We start from the raw sequence: 23915 nt of genomic DNA on the forward strand, positions 1-23915 counted from the left end.
TTCTGTGTATGGAAAACAGATTTTATTTGAATCTTGACTTTGGAAAACAGTTATATAAGATGTGGGATTCTGATCAAGTGAACTGTGGCGATTAATATTGATAGACCTTTCCTAATTTATTCACATGTAAGAAAAATTAACCTGAAAGAAAAAGAAATGGCTGTGAACGGACTAGTAAATTTGTTTTAGAAATAAAGGCAGTGATTCTCTCCAGATGAGATCTGAAAACATAGGTAGGTTAATGAGCCCAGAATTAGAACATGTTGCCAAATGATTCATAGTTGGTTCAAGAACTAATTGTTAGAAGTGAAATTTGAAAATAAAATAGCTGGATGTGGCAGACTGAGAGGTGCTATGTCAAATTGTCAGTCTGATTCTCAAATTGAATTTACTGATCTGACATCATGGTATCAAGCTTTTGTTGAACCATTTCTGTCACGTCTTTAAAAATGAGTGTTCAAAGATAACAAGCCTTTAGGAATAGTAGTGGTAGTAGGTCTTCTCTTTGATAGAGACGAAATCTGGGAACCTGATTTAGGCATGGAGTAAAATAATTATTGTGCCTTCAAATGCGGTGTTTGGTTAAAAAGAATAACATACTAGCATTATTCTCTGACATTCCAGTGTATTAATGTAACGTCTTAAATAAGATACGTAACCAGTTAAACATTAATATTTAAGTATAGTTCAAACATGGATTCTTCTATAAATCTACTAATGGGGAAATTAGAGCTTAGTTTGGCTCTGTTTTTCTGTGCTATGCAGATTTAAAGATAAAATGGTTGTCAAATTAATCTTACAGAAAATAGCGCCACAGGATGGTTGACCATTGTACTCTGAAGCTAAATGATTTACTAAATTTTGTCCATAATCTATTGTAAGAGTTAAAAAGCTTATGCATTCTCACCTTAATATTACGTCTGTAATAGTAACAGTGGTAGTCTAGAAGTCATCTAGTCGAACAGATTTTTAGGTAGTAGGACATCTTTACACCTGGGGAAATTTTAGTACTGTTACTCTAGCTCACACGGCAAAGTTATTTATGGCATTCTGGGAGCTTGATGCTTGCTAAACTTAATGAAGCTATGCCAAGACAGCTGAGAAGGAGTAGGATTCTTGTTTAATCAGCTGCGCAGAGTTCAGAGTCCAAGTATATTGCATGTGTTGTAAATGTACTGTGAAATAGGTCTCCTGGTTGCACTGTGGAATGAGTTTATAGAAACCTCATGTCAAGTCTTAGATCAGCTTCTCATGTACTGTATTATTTTTTACTGATTCTTTGTATATGGAGGAGTAGAGCCGTATGGTTCACTTCTTTATTCCAGGAAAAGATATACCATGTATCTTCTATTCCTATGACTTTTTAGAGGAGTTGTTTTAAAGTGAAATATAATTTCTAAAGAAACTTGTATTTTGAGACAGAAATAAACAGTTCTGCAACCGAGTATGAGTTTTACATCACTGGAGGTTTATATGCTTGTTTGTTAGTAAATCACACAAAAATGGTACTTCTGAAGAAGTAATTAGTATCATTCTATTCAGAAGCATCCGAAGCAGCTGTTTCTGCCAACTCTCAGCAGAATATGCAACTCTTAATTTTTCCCAGGAAGCAAATGAAACCTGGGAATACTTCTTCAACTTTACCTACCCACCTATACTTTTCAGTCCTATTGAAAAAAAAATCAAACTCCAAATTTTGAGCATAATAAACATACTTCCCACAATGAAGGCATGGGTTTCACCTGCAATCCCACCATCCAGAGGCTATCATAGTTAATATTTTGTGTTTAAATTGCTGCTCTGCCACTTACTAGGCTATGTAATCTTAGTTGCCTTATCTGTGAAATGAGGATAACAATAATATACTTAATTGTCACAACTCTGTGAAATAGAGTTAATACATTGTAGTGCTATACAATAGTATAGTAGTATATGTGTATGTATAATATATATATATAATGTCTATGTATAATGTGTATAATAGTATCTGTAGTGTAGAATAGTACCAGGCATGTAGTAAGTGTTAGCTGTTATTGTTAAGGAGTCTCTCACGTAGTTTTCTGACAAAATTATAATCATATCCTAGAGTTTTGCATACTTTTAGGCAGTGTTTTAATGCAAAGTGTTTATACTAGGTAGGTGGTTCTGCTTAACCTTTTTTGCAAGGCAGCTGGCAACCCCAGGAACTGATTCTTTTAGAAACATTTATTGAACTTAATATGTACAAAACACAGATGATCGCATTTGCCTTCTCTGCAGCAGCACAAAAGCTAAGAGATGGCCTCTCGATTCCGTCTACTTCTGGCATTCTTCTGGCATTTTCTGTTTTTTGACCTGACTCACCTCATTCTCATTTGAATTATTAGAGGTGTATATGGAGTTTTTATTCTCGTGACTTGGCCCAATTTAATTCCTTTTAAAGAATAGTATCAGTAACTTTTGTGGGGGTGGTGAGGGATGTCAGCATGGGGACCTCGTGCCTGACTTGAGGAAGCAAGATTCGTAGACATTCAGAACCAACTAACCTAATTATTTTGACCTTAAAAAAAAAACTTTCAAAAGATTTTATGCAGGACTCTTAGCAACCAAAGGGTTAAATGGATTTCTTTTTTAGATTATTGGTTAAAGAAACTCTTGATACTAGAAAATAACGTATAGTAATGAATTGATACTTCTGGAGGGAACAGTATAAAAAGGAGCTCTCTATGGAATCAAAATTATCTGTAAGCTCTTAAAATATTTTATAAATGATTCAGAGAATTAAATTGGACACATTTGCAGTTAATAATAAGTGCTCTCAAAAGCTATCAAGCAGTTGTAGGAAGGGTCACAAAACTGCGAGCAGGCAGAACGTGAGGCTGGGGCGAGACCTAATGTTAGGCTCACCCAGCTTATCATTTCCCGCCAAATGTGCTTCAGCCTGCACTTTTCCTTCTCTTTTAGGTGAGATGAGATGTTAGTACCCTTTCCTCTTACTCTGATCTCTTCTTTTCCCTTCTCTTACTGGTGACATGGGAGTCCTTTACGGTGGAGGCCCAAGGAGTGCCTCTCCTTGTCCCGATATCCGTTAATGCAAAGTGTAATCTTATGTTCCCTCCTCCTTTTCTGGACTCAAAATATGGTGTCTACACTATCAAGTACTACTAAAAACTGATTGTGCTGGCTCTTTAAAGATACCATAGCCAAAGACTGTTATCACAAAAGCTAGAATAATGCCAGACTCTAAAAGTATTGGAAACAAAATAGAAATTCTTTTCTCTTCTAAAATTACATAAGATCATTATGCCCCCATGTGTTACCAACCCTAAAGAAACCCTAGGGGGGTGAACTGCCAAGGACAAGGATTTTACGAGGCCACACTCTTTAAGGACTAGTTCAAATCTCATCTTCATCGAGACTTTGCTTTCTCCCTCAGCTGACAGTAATCCCATCAGTTTCCGTTTGACTGCTTACTTAAATTGAGCCGCTGGGGTTCCAGGACTGCAGTCTATTTCTTTGTATCTCTCACACTGATTTCCTTACACGTGGTAGAAACTCAAGAATTTGTTGGTTCTTAAGTAGTTGAAGGGATTCAGTTCTGGGGTAGACTCGGATCTGGAAATGGTGAGTACAGGGAGGCAGGGTGGCGTTGGTGGCTTGGGCATGGGTGTTGGAGCCAGCAGATCTGGTATGAATACTGGGTCTGTACCTACTAACTGTTTAACCTTGGGTAAATTTATGCAAACTCAGTTTCTTCCTCTGTAAAATGGAGATGATAGCTAGTTACAGATTGATTGTGAACGTTAGAGATACTATGTAAAAATACTCTATATAATAAAAAAGAGGTGCTTACTAAATGGTATCTGTTATTAGGATATTACCAGAACCTGATTTTGTCATGAAAGGTACTAGTAAGATGAACATGATTTTATTATTAAATCGTATCACAAGTGAGAGGCCTAAAATAGACGCACTTTTTAATAGGGAAGATAAAACATGTCTTGCTACCTGAGTATTACAGGCTGAAGTTATAAATAGATTCCAGAACAATTTAGATAAATTTTTGGATGAGAGATTAAGTTCAATTCAGAAAATATGTATGTGCCTATATGCCTGGTAGTTGCTGGGCAAGGTGGATGCCTTAAGAGTACTAAAGCCCAGTGGCTTTATTGCAAGATGTGTGGGCATGTAATGTATCCCCAAATGACTCCCAGCAGAGTTCTGGTGAGGTGCTTCACACCTCAAAGTTTTGATTTATATTAACGTCTGACCTATCTTTCTAAGATAGACGTTTGTAAACTTAATCTAGAATTCTAGACGTATTGGTGTCCATCTTGGCTAATTTTATTAGTTCCTCCCTGCCTTTTCTGGGCTTCTCTTACTTGCCTTGACCCTTTCGCATACCAGTCCACGGTACCGAGTGGCTTAATAATGCTGATACTCAAAGGAAGGCACACATGGGACTCAGACCTTTGACTTGTTGAAAGAGGTCCGAGTGTGGGCTACGCCCAAATAAGGAAATGGTTCCTATCAGGGTGGGAACATTGATCCTGTCTGTCTGCGTCTGCTTCCCTTGCACAGCGAGAACTTAGATCAGAAGGACTGTATTGTTATTTTAGTCTTCAGTAGTAGTCATAAAATTAAACAAATTTCCTGGAAGAAGAGAATTTTTCATTTTTGGAAACAAACCTTCATTAAGTTTATAAACTTATGTAGTTGCTTTTTTGCTGTGTTTGTCTACCTGCTCCCCTGGTGTCTCCCATTTTACCTACTAAGACAATGTTAAATTTTACAAGATTTGTAGATGCCAACTTAAATACTAAATTAAATGGTCCATTGTTTATTTTTGGAGATAAATTATTTATCTCGGCAGATTTTGTTCCTTTTGCCTTATACTTAAGGTGAATAACTCGTAGGGAGATAAAGTTCTTGACATTTCTGTCTTGTTTTGAAAATAAGTTGATTTAAAGTGTTGGAGGTTCTGTAGATATGTATATGTGTATATATGTCATTTATAAAGGAGAACTTACATTTTCATTGCCTCAAGAGATTGAAAGGAATATTGATTGCATAATGTGATATATGTTCATAAGCTTTTTGTAGAAATAGTCTACTTGCATAAAAATTAAGAATGGTTACATTGTTTGTGAGCATTTAAAGTTGTCCCAAATAAAAAATATATGCATTGAATTTTATTGAGTTAACTGGCCCAATCCTTAGGGACTAAAGATACCTAAATTTAACTGAAGCTAAGTTATTTGAAGCCTAGCAGTTAATTCTTCAACAAATAGGGTTGTTTTTATGAAATTGTTTCCTTTGGCTCATTGAAAAATGAATTTTATAAAGTATCTAATAAGGACGCTTGTCTTTCAAAATTGTAAATCTGACATATTTGATATAAAAATTAAAATCATTTGGGTTGAACTTTTGATTCAGTATTCTAGGTAACCATTTTTTAATCCTGATAAAATAGAGAACAGATATAAGCATCTCTGAAAGCCAGATGACACACAGTCTTCAACTGAGTATCGAACAGATCTTTACTTAATAAGTCCTATTTGCTAATTAATAAAATAGATTAATCTCGGCTTCATCCCTGGCTGAGCGATTGAAAAAGAATTAAAAAGGAATAAGGTAGTACATACAAAGAATTTTAAATAATGAATGTTTTCTTTATGTTGGCCACTTTATATTCAATACACACACACACACACACACACACACAATTTGCTATGTATTTGCAACAGAGCATTGAGAGTTAATCTTGAACCTTCCCTATTTTCAATAATTCAAGTAAATATGTTTATTTTTTTCTATAGGGACTTATATTATTTTGTATTCTGTGCTTATCTTAAATCTACCTTTAAGGTAGAGTGTGTCTTATTTTTTTAAAAAAGAAATAAATAACTGATATGCTCACCTTAATTTTTCATGGTTTCTAATGAAAATTTTATATAGCTTGTCTGTTTGAAGAATTATGGTGATTTAGAATCATTAGCGAGTATTTTTGTTAATTGAGTGATGGATTGGTCAGTGTGATTACTACAGAATGGAATATCAGAAATGTGCTTTTTCCCAGAAAATTGATATTAATAATGATTTAAAATTTTTATTGCAGCTAGAACGAGTAAATCTGTCTGCAGCTCAGACGCTGAGAGCAGCTTTCATTAAGGTGAGGCACAAATAATTTATTTTGATGATTAAAATGTATGTTGTATATAAATCTAAATACCATGTGATAATTACCAGTTTATTTCCTTTTAGTGGAAACCTTTTCAGCCATCTTGTGCCTGTTTTAGCCTACTCTGTGAAGCTTACACCACTTCCAAAAAGTGAGCTGGAACAACTGCAGTTCCTTAGTATTCATCTTTTTGTCACTTTGTGCTTTTGAAACTGATTTCTTCAGCGTATTGTCTCTTTAGTTTTAAAGTATCTTTTTGCATTCTTTTTTATTTGACTTGTTAAAACTTGTGAGGTTATAGCTTGAAAAGACGCTCTTCATATTGTTTAACTGTAGAACATAAGTGTAAAACAGTGTTTTTGAGTGGGAAACTTAAGACCTCTTTACGTCAGATTAAGGCTACTTTGAGAATATACAGCGAAGTCATTTAGAATGAATTTTTTCGTTGTCTCTAGACCTGAGGTATTCAGTCGATAATCATTAGCCACATGTTGCTGTTGAGCACTTAAAATATGGCTAGTTTGAGTTGAGTTGTACTCCAAGTATAAAGTACACACCAAATTTGGAAGACTTAGTACAAGAAAAAGTATGCACAGTAAGTCAGTAATAGGTATTTTATATTGGTTACATGTTAAAGATAATATTTTGGATGTGCTCATAAAATAATTTGTGGTTTTTTTTTTTTTTTTTTTTTACTTTTTGAATGTGGCTACTAGAAAATTTGAAATTACATAGGCTGATATTTTGTATAAAACTTTATCCATCCCGTGTCATCCCATCCCCTGTTCCCCCAAAATACATATCAGGATGCCCAAAACTTTAATTTTCGTTTACGTTTTGTTTGTTTGCTCCCATCAATAGCTAAAACAATTTGTATTTCAGGTAAAGTATTTTAATGTTTAAATGTAGAATAAATTTATGGTTGAGTTTCATTGGAGTTGAAGCTATAAATCTATCCAGCTTGATTTCTTTTTATGGCAAAGATTAGTTTACTGATACCACTCTTAACTGGTAGCATAGATAACGTCACTAGACAGTTCTCTTATCTCACCACACGAAATTATATTCTATATGTCGGATTAGAGCTATTTTGATGTGTTTGATACTCTAAAATACAGTGCCTGTATATCCATACATGCTACCTTCATTAAAATACGTCCTTCCAAATCACTGGGTTCATGAAGAGAATCAACAAAGCAACACCATAAGCAGATTTTTTTTCTTTCCTTCTTTGAGCATCAGTGTGGTGTGGGGTCATGAGAGGCATGATAGGAACTATTTTAAGCATCTTTGTGGCCAAAGAAAAGAAGGAAAAGTGACCTGTTGCACAATGTACTATCAATAAGACAAAAGTCAGTTTTTTAGCTTTCCTGATACCCAGAAGAGAGAGAAATAACTTCTGGGTGTCCTCATAAAGGGGACCCTATCTGAAGCAGTAGATGGTATAGTCAGTGATATTCATAAAAGAGAGAAAATAATGAATTTTGTGAAGCTTTTTCTTGGAATATCTTCATATGTAAGCTGATGTTTTAACACTAGAGTACAATTAAAAAGAAAACTGTGTGTTTAAAGTATGTGGCCAGGAGACCTGGTTTGATATGTAGATAAATTTTATTATCCATGGCACTGATTGTTAATTGGGGATACTGAAAGTTATTTTGGAGGAAGACATATTAGTCAATTTTGCATTGATTTATTCTTACTTATCATATTGGTTAAATTTCAAGTGAAATTAAAGGAGGGAATGCAATAAAAAGATGAAGATTTTTGTATGGTTTAAATTTTAACATATTTGGAATAGATTGAAAAACCTCACCCAGCCATATATCCATATATATTCATACATATCCATATTTCTAGTTCTTGCTCCACAAGAACAGTGATATTTATCAAGCTTTAATATCTCTTTTGGTTATTTAGAGAAAAAGGATTACAATACTCTTTTTCCAAGATAAAATAATACTGATGAATATTATCTTTCCGGGTATCTGGTCTGCTGTCGATTCCTTCCCTCCGGGAGGTTCTGATAGGTTGTGTTGTGGGGAGTCACTGATCCACAGACTGGATGTTACCATCCTCGGGGAGAGTTTTCTCTCACAGCTGGATTCTTCGTAAACATTGGACACCCAAAGAGTTCAAGGTTTTGTTCTAGGGAAAACCTGGAGGTACAGATAGTTAAGGCTCTGATTTAAGGGCAGATCTATTTATTTTGTCCATCAGAGTTACTGGGTAAATTTAAGGCATTTACAATAAAAAGTAGCTTAACTAGGACCTCAGCCAGAAGATACTAAGAATAGTGTTCCCAAATGTGTGCACACTGTGGCCACACAGCAAACTCAGAGGGGTGTCATGAGATATTTTAAAATTTTGAAGGAACACTCTGATACTCAACATCTGGTTGAGAACTACCAGCTTGAGGCAGTTTGCAGTTTCAACATATTAGATTGGGCTGTATTCCTCTCAATGATGTCATATTTTTGTGAAACTGAACTTTTGGCTGTCACTGTGATAAGAAGCAAGTACCACAAGAAAATCAATGTACAATAGGAAATGAGGGTGGAAGGGTCCAGTCTAATTCCAACATTTGAGAAATTGTGCAGTGTTCAACAGGTACATACATCTCATTAATATAAGTAATCATGGCTATTTAATAATGAAATAAAATATTTTTCTTTCAATTTATGTATTTTTTAAAGGCTACTAGGTTGTTCAGACATAAGTACTTATTAAGTTGTTTGAACCTAACTACTTAATACATAGCACTGTTAGGTATTTCCTTTGGCAATGAGAACACTGTGAACTGGGAAAGGTAGGGACCTCTGTGAGATGTCTGGAATGCTCCAGCTTTGACGTTTTGGGGCACCAGACCAACTTGGTATTAAAATCTTTGTTCTCAGGCCTTCAGCACTTTATTTTAACTTAATCAGAGAGATAGTATTTCTCTGCTGGCATTCTCTGGAAGCACATAGAGAATGTTCCCCTGCTTCCTAAGATGATGTGTTGTGTAGGTAGATTTAATGCTACTTAGGGAAGATAAACCACTGTTACCAAATACTGGCTTATTTAAATAGTGTATTATATGTAATTTTGTGGCAGTTCACCAAATTAATAATGTTGACAGCATCTTAAGCGGTACTTGTACAACTGTTCTTTTAAAGGGAACTCTTATTGTTGTAAAATTAGATTCTATCTTAAATATATTCATCGAAGGAAAAATCAAAACAGGTTACAAAAGAAATGGAATTCAGTAGGACACACTTTATTGTTATTAATCATCTATCAAGATGAGTTCCCTTGATAGCATTTGACAGCAGTTAAAATGATCCCAGAATTGAGATAAATGTGTATATTTTCTTTTCCCATTTCATTTGACAACCTTTGAGTTTTTGATATTTGAAATCTAATGAGAAACAAGATGTTAGAATGCAAAGAGCAATAGGAACAGAAAAGAGCTGGATCTGCAGTGATGCCAGAATGGAATTGAAAAGGCAGAGGTTAAATGTGCTTGACACAGAAGGAAGCAAAAGGATTGCCATCTGATTAAGATCATAAATTGTACTTCTGTTTGCTCTTTAATATCAGGGCAAAGAACATAGGAAATCATCAGCATAATGATTGAAATTGGCAGGCTTCCTAAAAGAAGCAAACCTAGAATGTGTTTACAAACTTTAAGAAAATAAGAAAGTGAGAAAGAATTACTGGGGAAAATCGAAACCTGAAAATTAACTTTGGTAAACTCAAAACTCGATATGTTCAGTCTTGAAATGACTAGAAGATTTTAGTGCCCTAGGGAGTGTAAGTAACACAGAACCAATGGAAACTCATTAGTGAAACAAGCTCAGGAGGTAGTGAAAGGATTAATGATGTTCTGAGAACTAGTGAAGGAAATATTCTTGCTACAGAAATAAAATAGGAAATGAGAATCATTGTGTGGGAAAATAGTTAAGAGATTATATAGCTTCATTAAAACCTGCAAAGAAATCCTGTTTTTTGGTTTTGTTTTTGTTTCTCCTGATGTTCTGTTAATATAAATGCAAAGAATCTGCAAAATACTGGTGAGATGTTATTGCTTGATCCTCAAATTGAAATGTTAGCTAATAAAAAACAGCTAAAAATCCTCAGTGTATTTAAACTACTGAAAAGCGTAATTGATGGATTACCAAAAGTATATATAATCTTTATTTCTATCTTTGTTATTAGTTTGATTGCAAGAGAGTGTAGAGGAGAATTAGGAAACGTGAAGTACTTTATATTCAAATGGAAAATGAGACCATGGCTGTAATAAGAAGTTACTGATGCACAGGCTCTAACAGAACATAAGTGAATGCCGTCACGACACCTGTACAAAGACCTCTGCTGTTAGAAATTGAAGAGATTAAGAAGTTCTTAACAGGTTCTGAACAAAGAAGTTTTGGCTTTAAAATGCTGATTTAGTTTCCGTATTTCAAAACTAGCTTTCTCTTTCTTATAGGCTGAAAAAGAAAATCCAGGACTCACACAAGACATCATTATGAAAATTTTAGAGAAAAAAAGTGTAGAAGTTAACTTCACAGAGTCACTTCTTCGAATGGCAGCTGATGATGTAGAAGGTAATCAGAGAGAGTCTCATTTATTTTCTTGTTGTTGAAAAGCACTTCCTCCAAATCTTTATTGTTTGACCAAAGAGCTTTCCTCCTTCCCCTCCTTCCCTCTCCTGCTTCTCGTCCTCTCCTTCCTTCTTATTGTTATGATAGTGGGGAAGAAAATCTATATAAAATAGAAGAGTAGTTCTTGCTATTTTGTGTTGACTTTATGCAAATAGCAGTTTGAAAGTAATGAGTTTTTTTTTTTAACTTTAGTATAGCATATTTTTTTTGAAGCACAGATTTGAGAGAACAATGCAATAACCATCCATTTGGCTCCTTTTCCCATTTTTTGCTTTTTTAAATAATCAGAACTGGTTTACTTAAATTTGGTGGCTACTTTCCCTCTAATCAGGAAGACATGGAAATATAATTTCCTATGTTGATTGAAGGAGAACAAAAGTAGGTCTCTTAACTGATTCCATAACTTATAAGAAAGTCTGCCTCATTATTCTAGACCTGAGCATTTGCAGCCTGTTAGGCCGCATTATATGGATGAATTGGTGGTTGTAATGTTTACAGGCCTACAGTGAATCTGGTAGGAAACTTTTTGCCTCTGCCAGGTCTGATGAACGTCCTTTTCAAAGTTGCTCTTCTGTGGTCCCCACCTTTGTGTTGGATTTATAGTGGTGTTTTTGTTTTTAAGTTAGATTTCAAGAATATGTTGAAGATTTTATTAGGTTGTTTGGGGTTTTGATGTAATGAGCCATTGTATATTCAATCCAGAGGTTTTATTAAACTCATCTTCCCCATTGGCAGATACATCTTGCCATTGTATTTCTTACAAATGTCATTGCTTACTTTAAGGTTTCCTTGCAAAGTTTAGCTTCAGAGGCCTGATAAACCTCCCTTTTTAATTTTACTTATTTATATTTTTTAAGATTTCATGGGGTTTCCATTTACCGCAAATTGAAAATGTTTACTCTTTCATCTTCTAATATTTTACTTGGAGAGAGCCTTAACATTCTTACTGGACTAGGGTGAGCTCATGAATTCTGCTTTGCAACCTTGTCTTTCCTAATTATCTGGCCTTTCTCTCCCTACCACCCTCTTCACTAACATTGGGAATTTGTAGACCTGAATTTGGTAGGGAATTGCCTGATGCTTTTTATATGTATTTATTTTATCAGAGTATATGATTGAACGACCAGAGCCAGAATTCCAGGACCTGAACGAGAAGGCACGAGCACTTAAACAAATTCTCAGTAAGATCCCTGATGAGATCAATGACAGAGTGAGGTTTCTGCAGACAATCAAGTAAGCAACTTTGTGTCTTGGTTCTTTTCTTAAAGGTACTTCAAAGGAACCGCTCATTCTAGATGTAGTTTTTGGTATGACATTAGTATTAAATTGAAATATTTAATACTAATTTGAAAATTTTCAATGCTACATTTTTATTATTCTAAGCTGTGGCATTTGCCTTCAGAATACAGTAACATTTTTTAGAATGTTTAGTTTAAAAATAGTGAATTAAGTGTACATAAGCTGGAATATAGTTTGAACTATATAAAAAATGGAAAAATGTAAACATCAGATTAAAGTGGGTAGAGAAGTTGGATAAATTAGAGATTGATAACAAAGGCTACCAGTTTTGTTTTTATTTCAGAAATTGCATAAGTCATTAGGATAATAAGGTACTCTTGGGCATAAATAGCATTTTCCAATATTGACCATGTTGTGAGCCTCCAAATCCTTGCCTTTGGGATACAGGTTAAAAAAGACTGGGAATGTGCAGGGGCCAGGGGCCTGGCTGGTGAGCAGCATCAAGAAGGGTCATCCTAGAGCCGTTCTCAGACCGGGGGCACTCTCCTCAGGGGTGGGAGGGTGAAGGAAAGAGGGGGACACTCCAAACATAATTTCTAGATGAGTATTTTTATACTAAAGAGGCTGATAATTTTATTCAGCCTCAATGGATAGAAAACCCAGAAAGCTGGGAGTAGTTGTAGTGGCACTATCAGTGTACCTTTTGGTGAAACCACAAGTAGAAATTGCTAGAAAGGAAAGATTGATTTAGCACAGGTCTTTCTGGAAGAGGCTGCATCATGCATCGTCTCTTTGAAGAACTTAAGGTGGCTCACTTGAAATAAATTTTAACATTCATCTCTCAGAAATAATATTTTTTGTAATTCACATTGCAAAATGATTTTTCAGCTAGTTGGGGCACCTATTTTGGTATAGAGGGAGGAGTATGTCCCAATTTAGAAAACAGTGATTCACGATGGGTACTGAATCCAGCTATCAAGGAGTGATCCTCCTCTTTTTGGTCATCTAATTGAGGACCATAAAGTACGAAAAAGACTTTTCATTGACTATCTAAAATCCATGTCACGGGGGACCAACGCTAAGGTAAACATTTACCTTTATTGGAAAGCCTCAGCTTCCTTGAAACTATTTTTAATATGTGAAGAAGGAAGACAGTCAACTGTGGATTTTTATTTTTAGTTTGGTGTAAAGTAAACATGTTTGGCCCGTAAAAGGATAAATTGTCAGTGATCTCAAACACAGCTGTTTAAACAACTTATTTCTAAAGTTTTCAGATAATTTAATTGTTTTGATTTGTTTTAATAATCATATATTTTTTGATGATTTATGCTATATTTCTATGAAGATTTGACCTTTTAAAAATATTTTCAGCAAATTTTGCTTCTGGTCATTGAAATAGTAGAGGGTTATAGAATGTGTCACCTTAATAATAATAGCAATCACTTATATAGAACTTATGTGCTAAGCGCTTTTTAAAGCACTTTACATATATTAATTTATTACAACGCCCTGTAACAGATGAGGAAATTCAGGCATAAGAAATTAAGTAACTTTCACAAGGTCACAGAGCTAGCAAATTGGTAGAACTTGCTTTGATCCCAAGCAGACTGACTCCAGGGCCTTCTCTGCTGCTTCCCAATCATAGATTCATAGTATTGATCTAATCTAGTGCTTGAAAAAAACATTTCTGCTGTTTGGAAGAAGTGTGATAAAGGACATCTTGTATAGAATCCAGTAGGTAAGAGGGAGAACAGTGTTGTGGTTGAAGCTAGGGTAGAAATGATAGGCCCAGGGCCCTCATCTTGCTGCCCTGACACCCTCTTTTTCCCCTGGGGAGTCCCTGAGGCATCTCTGCTGAACCATTTTGGTTCTGGAGAGATAACAGTTTGAAATTATTAACAGCCACATTTTAATCATAAGGAAGTTGAGGTCAAGAGCTTGAGTCTTGTCCATAGTCATAGACAGAGGCTGATTTAGCCTCTCGTCTCTCATTTATGGTGCAGTAGTAATATTTCAGTTCTGTTTTGTGGAGTGTACTCAGCAAAACTGAACTAAGATAATTGGCCATTAAAATTTATTTCTTAACCATTTTAGGAGGGATAATTTGCCATGGAAAGTTTGTTGATAATATGTATTATTTCTGAGACTAAAATTCAACCGCGTCTGAATTAGTGTAGTTGGCTAAGGTGTAATTATTTGTGTCACTGATATATATTGATACATTTCAGTACATATTGTTACCACTGTTAATTGTTTAACAAATTAGTGGATAAAATTGCACTAAAAGAAAAAATGGCTTATTCTTCAGACACAACATACAGTGCAGTTACTATTTTTCCTTAAAATTTTACTTTCTCATATTTAAGGTAGTTAAGGTATATCTCATATTTAAGGTATCCTCTTCATTCATTTATTTCAGCAGTATTTTTCAGTAAGCATGTATCAGATGCCTACTACACCAAGTACTGTGCGTGATGTTATAGGTTCTGTTAAAGTAGAACAGAGATTCCCGTAGCTGACAAATATCGAGGTATTTCTGTCTCTGTTAGCAGACCTGGGCTTGAATCTTATCCCGACGTTAGCCCTGTGATCTTGGATAAGTTGCTTAGCTGCTGTGATCTCATTTCTACCTGTGAAGATGAGGGTAATAGTTATGAGAATTGAAAGAAATGGTGCACATGAGTGTCTAGCATACACTCATAGCACATGCTAGCGTTGTGAAATAAGGTTTTTTTCCTCTTCTCCATAGAGTTGATTAGGAAGAATGATCCAGCAAACAAATCTTTTAAAAGTACTTTTGATTAATGAATGTTTCTGGCTTATGCAAATACTTTCTAAAATTAATTAATAGCACTTTTCTTTTGGTCTGATACATCCCAGTTAATGGGTTTCTAGTGGAAACTCATGATTTAATAGACCAGAAAGCTATGCATTTATCTGTTTACTCTTTGTAATCTGTATTTGCATATTCATAGGCAAAAATTCACTAGGGTTTGGTTTTCATGATGGCTTCAAAACAGCTTTTCCAGAGGTGTCCAGTCTAGACCAAACTAAACATACAGCATAGGAATTTCTTTCTTTTTAGAGTGTTGGCATAAGCTCATTATATTAATTGGGGTGACACGATTAGAAGCTGTACTATTCCATGCAATTTTTTAATAAGATATATGTTTACATTTCATCTGATACCTGTTGTCCTCTCTTTCAGTGTATACATCTCCCTAAAGTTGCCCCACTATATAGCTGCAGATTTCTAAAATTTCTTCCTGCTATACCCATACTCTATGTCCCTTATCACAGAACTCATTAACGCCAGACTCTGCTGCTAATTACACTATGGTTATTTTTCCCTCAAGTTCTCCCCAGTTCTTTATCTGCTTAGTTGTCTGAAATGTTTTTTAGTGCTTGTATCGTCTCTTGTAGGAAACAAACCCTCAGATAGTTACTAATAGAACGTAGCTCCTGTGGTGCAAACCTTGGTGGCATTAGTGAAAACTCTGTTCTGTGTGCATACAGGTGACATAATATTTGACATAAATTGCTGCAGGTTGTTTTAGAGGAGTCCAGGCCTAGGAATAAACAGCCTTCTTCTCTATAAAGCTGTCTGGCAAATAATGGATCAAACCTTAGCTCTAGGCTCTGGGTTTCCAAACAGTGATTTCCAAACTTGGTTCATCAGCAGAATCACCTGGAGAGTTCTTTCCTTTCCTTTTAAAGTAGAGACAGATTCCCAGTATTCATTAGCAGGCCTGGAGTACTGTCCACTAAACCCTCCCTCTTCTCCCCTGCCCCCCCCTTTTGTTTGTGCTCCCAGGTGAGAGAGTGAGCGACCAGTTTCAGAACTGCTCTTTTGCCCTGTGGAATCCAGCCATTATCACTGCATATAGAACATATGTTCATCTTGTTCATTAGCCCTGAAAGCACATTTTTGTAATCCCCTTTTAGCAGAGTATTAAAGCATACCACTAAGTACAGTTGTATATAAACAGCTAAGGGATCACTGTGTAATTTGCTCCATTATATTCTGTTTTAAATAGGCTCATTGTGGATTTGAAGACTTTCATATTCAGAGATTTGACATTGTTTATTTTTTACTTGTTGAAATTGTAATTTTCCTCACATCATAGGATGGTCATAGGATCCTGTTTTATTAAGCTGTGGTGGATCTATGCCCATCATGTCAATACAGAAGGATTTGATGTGCTGATACCATAAATGAAAGGAACAGTTATATAACTTTAAACTGCTATTCCAGAGGCCAAAAAAGTGAGGGGACAGATGTTATTTCTTTGTAAAATGGATGTCCTGTTTGAACATCTAATGTTTTAATGTTTCAGCCAATGTTTGACATACAGGAGGTAATAAGTGAATGTTTATTGAAATATTTAATTAAAATGTCATTCCTACTTCAGAATAAACTAAAATACTTTTTTATACCAAAATCCTGTATATTTGTTGTTTTTAGAATTTCTAGATGCTTATTTACTAGAAACATGCTGTGAAACAACACACAGAAATCTAGACACTGAGTTTTTTGTTTTTTTCTTTAAATAGTAAAGCTGTAATGTTTTTGGTATGAATTAACTGAAATCTGACATCTGTGGTTAAAATGTCAGTAATAAAAGATTATGTACGGGATGGTCTAGATTTATGTCTTACTAATTCATGTCTTCACACTTGCCTTGCATTTGAACAGCAAAAAGTTTTTGTAGCAATTTACAGCTAAGGGAATGGATGTGAAAAAGAGAAGCTTGCCTTAGAGAATGTGAGGCTATTCGAGAATGCAGAATTACCTTAAGTTCACTTTGACAAGAAAAATTGCTATGAAGTTACACATGGAAATTGAAAAGGGCATAGATATAAAAGACAAGAGTACAGAAAAAGTGGTGCATAGTTAGGAAGAATAGTTAAATGAGAATTATTGATTTCTTCTCTTTTTCCCTTTAGAAAGGGAAGAAGGTGTTGATGCATATATAGTCACAAGATGATTGGTGGAAAGGTTAATGTAGAGGAGGAGGAGTTTTTTTTTTTTTTTGAGAAAGATTAGCCCTGAGCTAACTACTGCCAGTCCTCCTCTTTTGCTGAAGAAGCCTGGCCCTGAGCTAACATCCGTGCCCATCTTCCTCTACTTTATATGTGGGGCGCCTACCACAGCATGGTGTGCCAAGGGGTGCCATGTCCGCACCGGGGATCTGAACCAGCGAACCCTGGGCCGCCGAGAAACCAAATGTGCGCACTTAACCGCAGCGCCACCGGGCTGGCCCCCTAGAGGAGTATTCTGATACTGTCTCTCTTGGAAATTTAAAATTGTTTTCCAAAGGAAATAGTGACAACAAAGGTTTGGAAGGGGAGGATAGGTGATTGGTTAGAGAGAAGAGCTACATCCAAGGAGGAAACATTTTAAACATCAAAACCTTAGGTATTTAACTTGAAGTGTTGGCAAATACAGAAGTGAGTTAAATATGAATGGTAAAACTTCATATAATTGTTCATGAGATAAAAGTGGAGAATGTGGTAGCTTGAATTCAGCTACGTTAGCCAGAGAAAGGAAAAAATCAAAACTGGAGAAGAGAGGCAGCAAGTAGTTACTTGAGTAAGTAATACTGAATGAAATGTTACTGATTTGGGAAGGTTGATGTTAGTTGTGAAATGTTTGGTCAGCCGTGCCGGAGAAGCCGGGATCCCGGAAGGTCCTGGCTAACACCCCCACTCACGCAGCTAGTCACGTGTCTGTGCTTGACACAGTCTTCGTGTGGTAATTAACAGTGTGATTAGTAACTCCTAAAACTATGTATACAAACTTCTTTCAAGGGTAACTGATTTTAAGAAGATTCTTTTTTTCTTACCCAACAGGGATATAGCTAGTGCAATAAAAGAACTTCTTGATACAGTGAATAATGTCTTCAAGAAATATCAATACCAGAACCGCAGGGTAAGTTTAATAGAAGCCTTACAAGCTGCCGCCCTAGATACTGGTTTACACCGAGTTGTTTTATCGAATTAAATACTCGGACTGTTTCATCATTCGAAATAGTTTTATATCATTTACCACTGAGTTTGTCCTTGAATTTAAATATTCTGTTACATGTGTTTAAGTAAATACTCCTAAAAATGCTTATCTGTGATATAAACGCCATCCTATATTCTGTGTAGTCTCTTGTCTTTGGCTTTTGTGTTATTTCTCTTATTTATCTGGCATTTTTTTCTTATTAATTTGATGTCTGTAGGCACTTGAACACCAAAAGAAAGAATTTGTAAAGTACTCCAAAAGTTTCAGTGATACTCTGAAAACCTATTTTAAAGATGGCAAGTAAGTATTGTCATTTATTATCCTTTTCTTTTCATATTAAATAAATTATGTGGTTTTGTATTATACTAAAACTGTATAAATTAAACCCTTTTACTCTATTGTTAATACTCAAACCAACTAATAACTTTGTAAACTCTTAAAAATAGAAATTAAATGGTTGATAATTCAGCCGTAACTCTAGTCTAGAGCAGGAGTGGGCAGACTTTCTGAAACGCCAGATGGCAAGTATTTTTACTTGGTGGGCTTGTTGCAACTCCCCACATCCCCTCTGCTAGTGTAGTGCAAAAGCAGCCAGAGGCAGTGTAGAAAAAAGTGGGTATGATGGCTGTGTTTTAATAAAACTTTATTCATAGATGCTGAAATTTGAATTTTGTATAATTTTCACCTGTCACGTAATATTATGTCTTTTTTTTGTTATTATTTTTACCATTTAACGATGTAAAAGTGTTCTTAGCTTGCAGGCCATACAGAAACACACGGTGAGTGAGAGAGTGAGATTTGGCTTATCGGCCTGCTTTACCAACCCCTGAGGCAGTGGTTCTCAAACGTTAGTAGCATCAGTGTCACCTGGAGGGCTTGCTTTTGGGCCCCACCCCCAGAGTTTCTGATTCTGTAGGTCTGGGGTGAGCCCAAGAATTTACATTTCTAGGAAGTTTCCAGATGATACTGATGCTGCAGGCTTGTTGAAAATTGCTGCACTAAAGTTAGAGCAGTGGTTCTTGGGCCTCTTTACACATTACAATCACATGGGTTCAGGTTTTAACAATCCCATTGCCTTGGCCTCAGCTTCAGAGATTCTGATTCAGTTGGCTTCGAGTGGGGCCAGGGTTTAGGTGTTTTTAAAAGTGCTCCAGGTGATTTTAAAGTGCTGCAAACGTTGTGGTCTACTGCCCTGGAAGGAGGGAGGCTGTCACAGGGTCATTCTGTAAGACAGGAAGGGTACTACAAAGGTAGATTGGACATTATTTTCATATTTACATGCAATTGACTATAGAACACTTCAGAAAACCTATAAATTTCATAGGTCTTTTTACACGTATACACGTACATATAATGTATAAGCTGATGCAGAAGCCATATCTTCTGCAGCATTGTGCCTTATAGAGAGTTTTTTGGATCTCAAGTAGAATGCTAGGAATTTTATGGACAAGACCATTTTCTAACAGTGCTTGAAGTCAAAAAAATAATCTAAATGGTGATTATTCCAGCTACAATTGCAGGGGACCTCTAACATCCTATCCTACCATTGAAGTTTTAAGATCCCTATATCCAGGGCAAACTATTACAGTGTTACTGTGATAATATTAAAAAATAATTAAAGAATACATCAGAGTGGTCTGTTGATTTTCAGAATTATTTTTAACAGTTCAAACAGGTTGAACTATTTACGTTTATATTATGAATTAAAGATATTGAGCTCAATTTTATTAACGACTTATCTTGTTCTTCCATACTACTATTCGGGTTCTCTAGGGGAAATTCTCCTTGACTTAGTTTAATAAGCCAGCAGGTGTGTTCTGAAAATAAACTTAACATCTGTTTTTCCTTGGAATCCTCTGCTAAGCCCAAATAACAAAAACACATTAAAATTATAATTTACATGATGGGATCATTGTTTCTGATTCTAATTAATTAAGAACTATCGTGGAATAAACACATCTAAAGGTAGAAATTCATTCACAGCCTAATTTTCATTAATCTGAAATTATTTACTCTCAATGCTATTTGCACGTTAGAATCACTGGGTTCAATTTTTAAAAGTCCCAGTGCCTGGGCCCCAAAGTTTTAACAGTTCAAAGAGGCATATGGATTATTCAGGTTAACTTCTACTACTTTTTCTCCATTCAGCAACTTCTTTAAATTATAATTATTTGTGTATGAATAATATGCCACACGTTTTGTACCTATTTCTCAAAACTGAAAATTATTAATAAAGCCTAATCTTTGAGCCATCTTTCTTTTTTTTTTTTTTTTGAGGAAGATTAGCTCTGAGCTAACTGCTACCAATCCTCTTTTTGCTGAGGAAGGCTGGCCCGTGCCCATCTTCCTCTACTTTATATGTGGGACACCTACCACAGCATGGCTTGCCAAGTGGTGCCATGTCCACACCCAGGATCCGAACCGGCGAACCCTGGGCCGCTGGAGCAGAACATGCACACTTAACCGCTGTGCCACCTGGCCAGCTCCTGAGCCATCTTTCAATAGGGGGATGAATTTCTATTGATTCAACTAGTTCTTCCTGGTCCCTCTTTTTTGAAAAGTGTCTAGGATGAAGATACAAGCTTTAGCTATCCTGCTAAGGAACTGATAAGGCCACTCAGTGGGACTAAGGCATCCCTCCCTGCTCCCGTCACATGAAGGTGGGCTGACAGGAGAACGTGGTGCTGCACAAAGTAGCTTTTAAGAACGTATTTTTATATATTGTCAGCTCCCAAATATTGAAACCATGTGATTATGTTGTTTTAAAAGTAGATTAATTCTAAAAGTAGTTTAGAATTCTCAGATACTTTTTTGAAAGAAGGTAAGAAATTGAGATGAATCAGCTTCAAAGTAATTAGCTTTTTCTTAAGTATCTGTCATGCCCATTAACGTACAGATTTTGAGACTGAGTATGATACTTTAGCAGTTTTATTTTGATAACTTGGATGAAACCACAAGTGGAGACTACATTTGAATCCTCTTCCTTAGCCAGGTATTTGTCTGACCTATAAATGAACTCTGTCATTGAGGCGCCACCTGGCATTAGGAGCCCACCAACACCTTATTGCCAGCCAGAACCACTAGGGGGCAGTAATTCCTAGACAGTTTCAAATGATGCAGGACTGTTCAATTTCAAGCTGGAATAAATTATGACACTCAGTACTAACTTACCTTTTTTCCTAAATTGTTGTCCTTGCTAGTGTTAGTAGATGGCGTTAAGTATAAATGTTTTCAAAGGATGAATTTTTTAGATAAAGTTAAAGCCTGTTCTTTCTTTTTTTTTTTAACAGGGCAATAAATGTGTTCATAAGTGCCAACCGACTAATTCATCAAACCAACTTGATACTTCAGACCTTCAAAACTGTGGCCTGAAAGTTGTATATGTTAAGAGATGTACTCTCAGTGGCAGTATTGAACTGCCTTATCTGTAAATTTTAAAGTTTGACTGTATAAATTATCCGTCCCTCCTGAAGGGATCCAATCCAGGATGTTGAATGGGATTATTGCCATCTTACACCATATTTTTGTAAAATGTAGCTTAATCATAATCTCACACTGAAGATTTTGCATCACTTTTGCTATTATCATTCTTTTAAGAATTATAAGCCAAAAGAATTTACGCCTTAATGTGTCATTATATAACATTCCTTAAAAGAATTGTAAATATTGGTGTTTGTTTCTGACATTTTAACTTGAAAGCGATATGCTGCAAGATAATGTATTTAACAATATTTGGTGGCAAATATTCAATAAATAGTTTACATCTGTTAAACATTTCTTTACTTGAAAAAATGCATATATATATGTGAATATATATATGATCAGAAGACCAAGACGACTTGGTGTAATGTCTGAAGAACTTCTAACAGGAGCTTCTTAGCAGTTATCGGATAATAAAGCAACAAGAATTCCTATTTTTTTTGTCCTTAATCACTCTGGGCAAAAAGTACTCAATGGAAATGTTTTTGTTGGTTATTATATATGAGGTACTGAATAGTTTTCCAGCCTGTTTTAAGAGACTTACAAGAAAGAAATGACAACTTACAGTGTCTTCAAACTATAATGCCACTTTTTGAACTCTATGACACTGTAAAATTAAGGCTTGCTGGTATGCTGGGCCCTAATAAGCGTTGCAACTTTTTTTCAAAAATAGCCACAACTAATAAGAATTTGAAGCTATACCAATGCTAATTGTTTTGAGGTTGTCATGAGTATTGATGATATTATATACACTCTTTAAAAATATGCACAGTTTTGTTTCACCATAGAAAAATTTTAAGGAAATTATGTATTAAATATTTGTGTTAAGTGATTTCATTTTTCAGTTATGATAAAGGAAAAATCAGAATTTGTTTATCTTATAAAGATTTTAAATGTCAAACTAAATTTCTGTTGGCAATATAAATTTTTTTGCTATAATGCAATTTAGTTATTTTTAAGCCTTTTTCTCCATTTTTAAAAAGAGATTTTTAAAGAATTACTATCATTGGCAACTTGAAATTATCCTGGTAGATTTAAACAGAGAATATGTGCAAAGAAGCAAAAAACCAATAGAGAATTGGATGAAATCTCACAACTCATGGACATTTTACTGAGTTTTTTTTTCTTCAAAGATACATAGCTGGTAAAACAAATAGAATTGGTGATTTAATAATATTTATTTTTGACAAACTATTATTCACTCTTGGAAATAGATGGATAGTCATTTGCAAAATAGATTTGTGCTGTTATTTGCGGTTTTTTAATAACGTAGGCTTTTTTTTTTTTTAAGATTTTATTTTTCCTTTTTCTCTCGAACCCCCCTGGTACATAGTTGTGAGTTTTTAGTTATAGGTCCTTCTAGTTGTGGCATGTGGGATGCCGCCTCAGCATGGCTTGACGAACGGTGCCATGTCTGCGCCCAGGATTCGAACTGGTGGAACCCTGGGCCGCCAAAGCCAAGCATGCTAACTTAACCACTCAGCTGCAAAGCCGGCCCCTGAACATACTGTTTTAGTGTCTTTTAAGCAGCAGACTTTTCTAACATAAACCGATACCGTCTTCCCTCCTACTGTCTTTACCTCCTTAACAGAACTCATCAGTTACTAGTGATGCTCCGACTCATCTGTCTTTATAAGCCTTGTGTCTTTTCATTTTACTGTTCAATATCCCTGGCTTCTGTTTTCAGGAAGTTTACCTCCAGAAAAGAAGTTTATTCTCAGGATAATTCCGTTTCTTACATAATCCCAGTGGGGCTGAGTTGGGTCAATGAGGAAAGGGCCAACATGGCCCCCAGTCAGATGCATCTCCAGAGAACAGTAAGGTGGCTCCCAAGGAAAGGAAAAGAAGGAGATATTTGTTGAGCGTTCTCAGTGTTCAGCCAAGTTCTAGATACATAATAATTTAATTCTGTTCTGTTAACAGTCCTGTGATTTAGCTATCTGCCTTGTATTTGAGGAAACTGCGTAAGAGAGCTGAGGTTGTAAAGCTGCTAACCGCTGCAGCCAGGATTTGGATTCAGCATTTGGCTCCAGATTCCATGCGCTTTCTATTGTACTATTCTTCATCCATCGCTGAAAACACACCCTGTTTAGAATACTAATTCTCTAACTCCAAGCTGACAAAGCTCTCCCTGGTCCACAGGGAAATGAGAAAAATTAGGACAGTGTGATTTTTTTTCATAAATCTAAATTTATTCATTTTGAAGGACCCTTCTTTTATTTAGAGATCTTGCTATGTTTTGGATGTTTAAAATACCCCCTCCTAACACTTTTTTTAAAGAAAATTGTATAACAGTAGGTGATAGTTTTGTTTTTTTAATCATTGCGTTTTAATAACCTTGTTAGGCCAACATGGCGTTGGCAACCCAGTATCAGTGTCT

The 23915-nt window shown here is 35.5% G+C and overlaps 1 protein-coding gene across 10 annotated transcripts in view; it reads left to right on the forward strand.

Moving 5' to 3' along the window:
• PDCD10 (programmed cell death 10) overlaps window positions 1-21721 on the forward strand; it is a 41419-nt gene extending 19698 nt beyond the window's left edge. For all 10 annotated transcript variants that reach the window (XM_046659560.1, XM_046659567.1, XM_046659565.1 and 7 more), the window contains 6 exons: window positions 6098-6151; window positions 10632-10749; window positions 11913-12039; window positions 17899-17977; window positions 18273-18355; window positions 21346-21721. In XM_046659560.1, the coding sequence (XP_046515516.1) occupies window positions 6098-6151; window positions 10632-10749; window positions 11913-12039; window positions 17899-17977; window positions 18273-18355; window positions 21346-21427 (543 nt within the window). In that variant the 3' untranslated portion in view covers window positions 21428-21721. The remainder of the gene's footprint in view (window positions 1-6097; window positions 6152-10631; window positions 10750-11912; window positions 12040-17898; window positions 17978-18272; window positions 18356-21345) is intronic.
• Window positions 21722-23915: the final 2194 nt, after the last annotated feature.

This window comes from Equus quagga, chromosome 4 (assembly GCF_021613505.1).
Source record: "Equus quagga isolate Etosha38 chromosome 4, UCLA_HA_Equagga_1.0, whole genome shotgun sequence".
NCBI classification, from domain to species: Eukaryota; Metazoa; Chordata; class Mammalia; order Perissodactyla; family Equidae; genus Equus; species Equus quagga.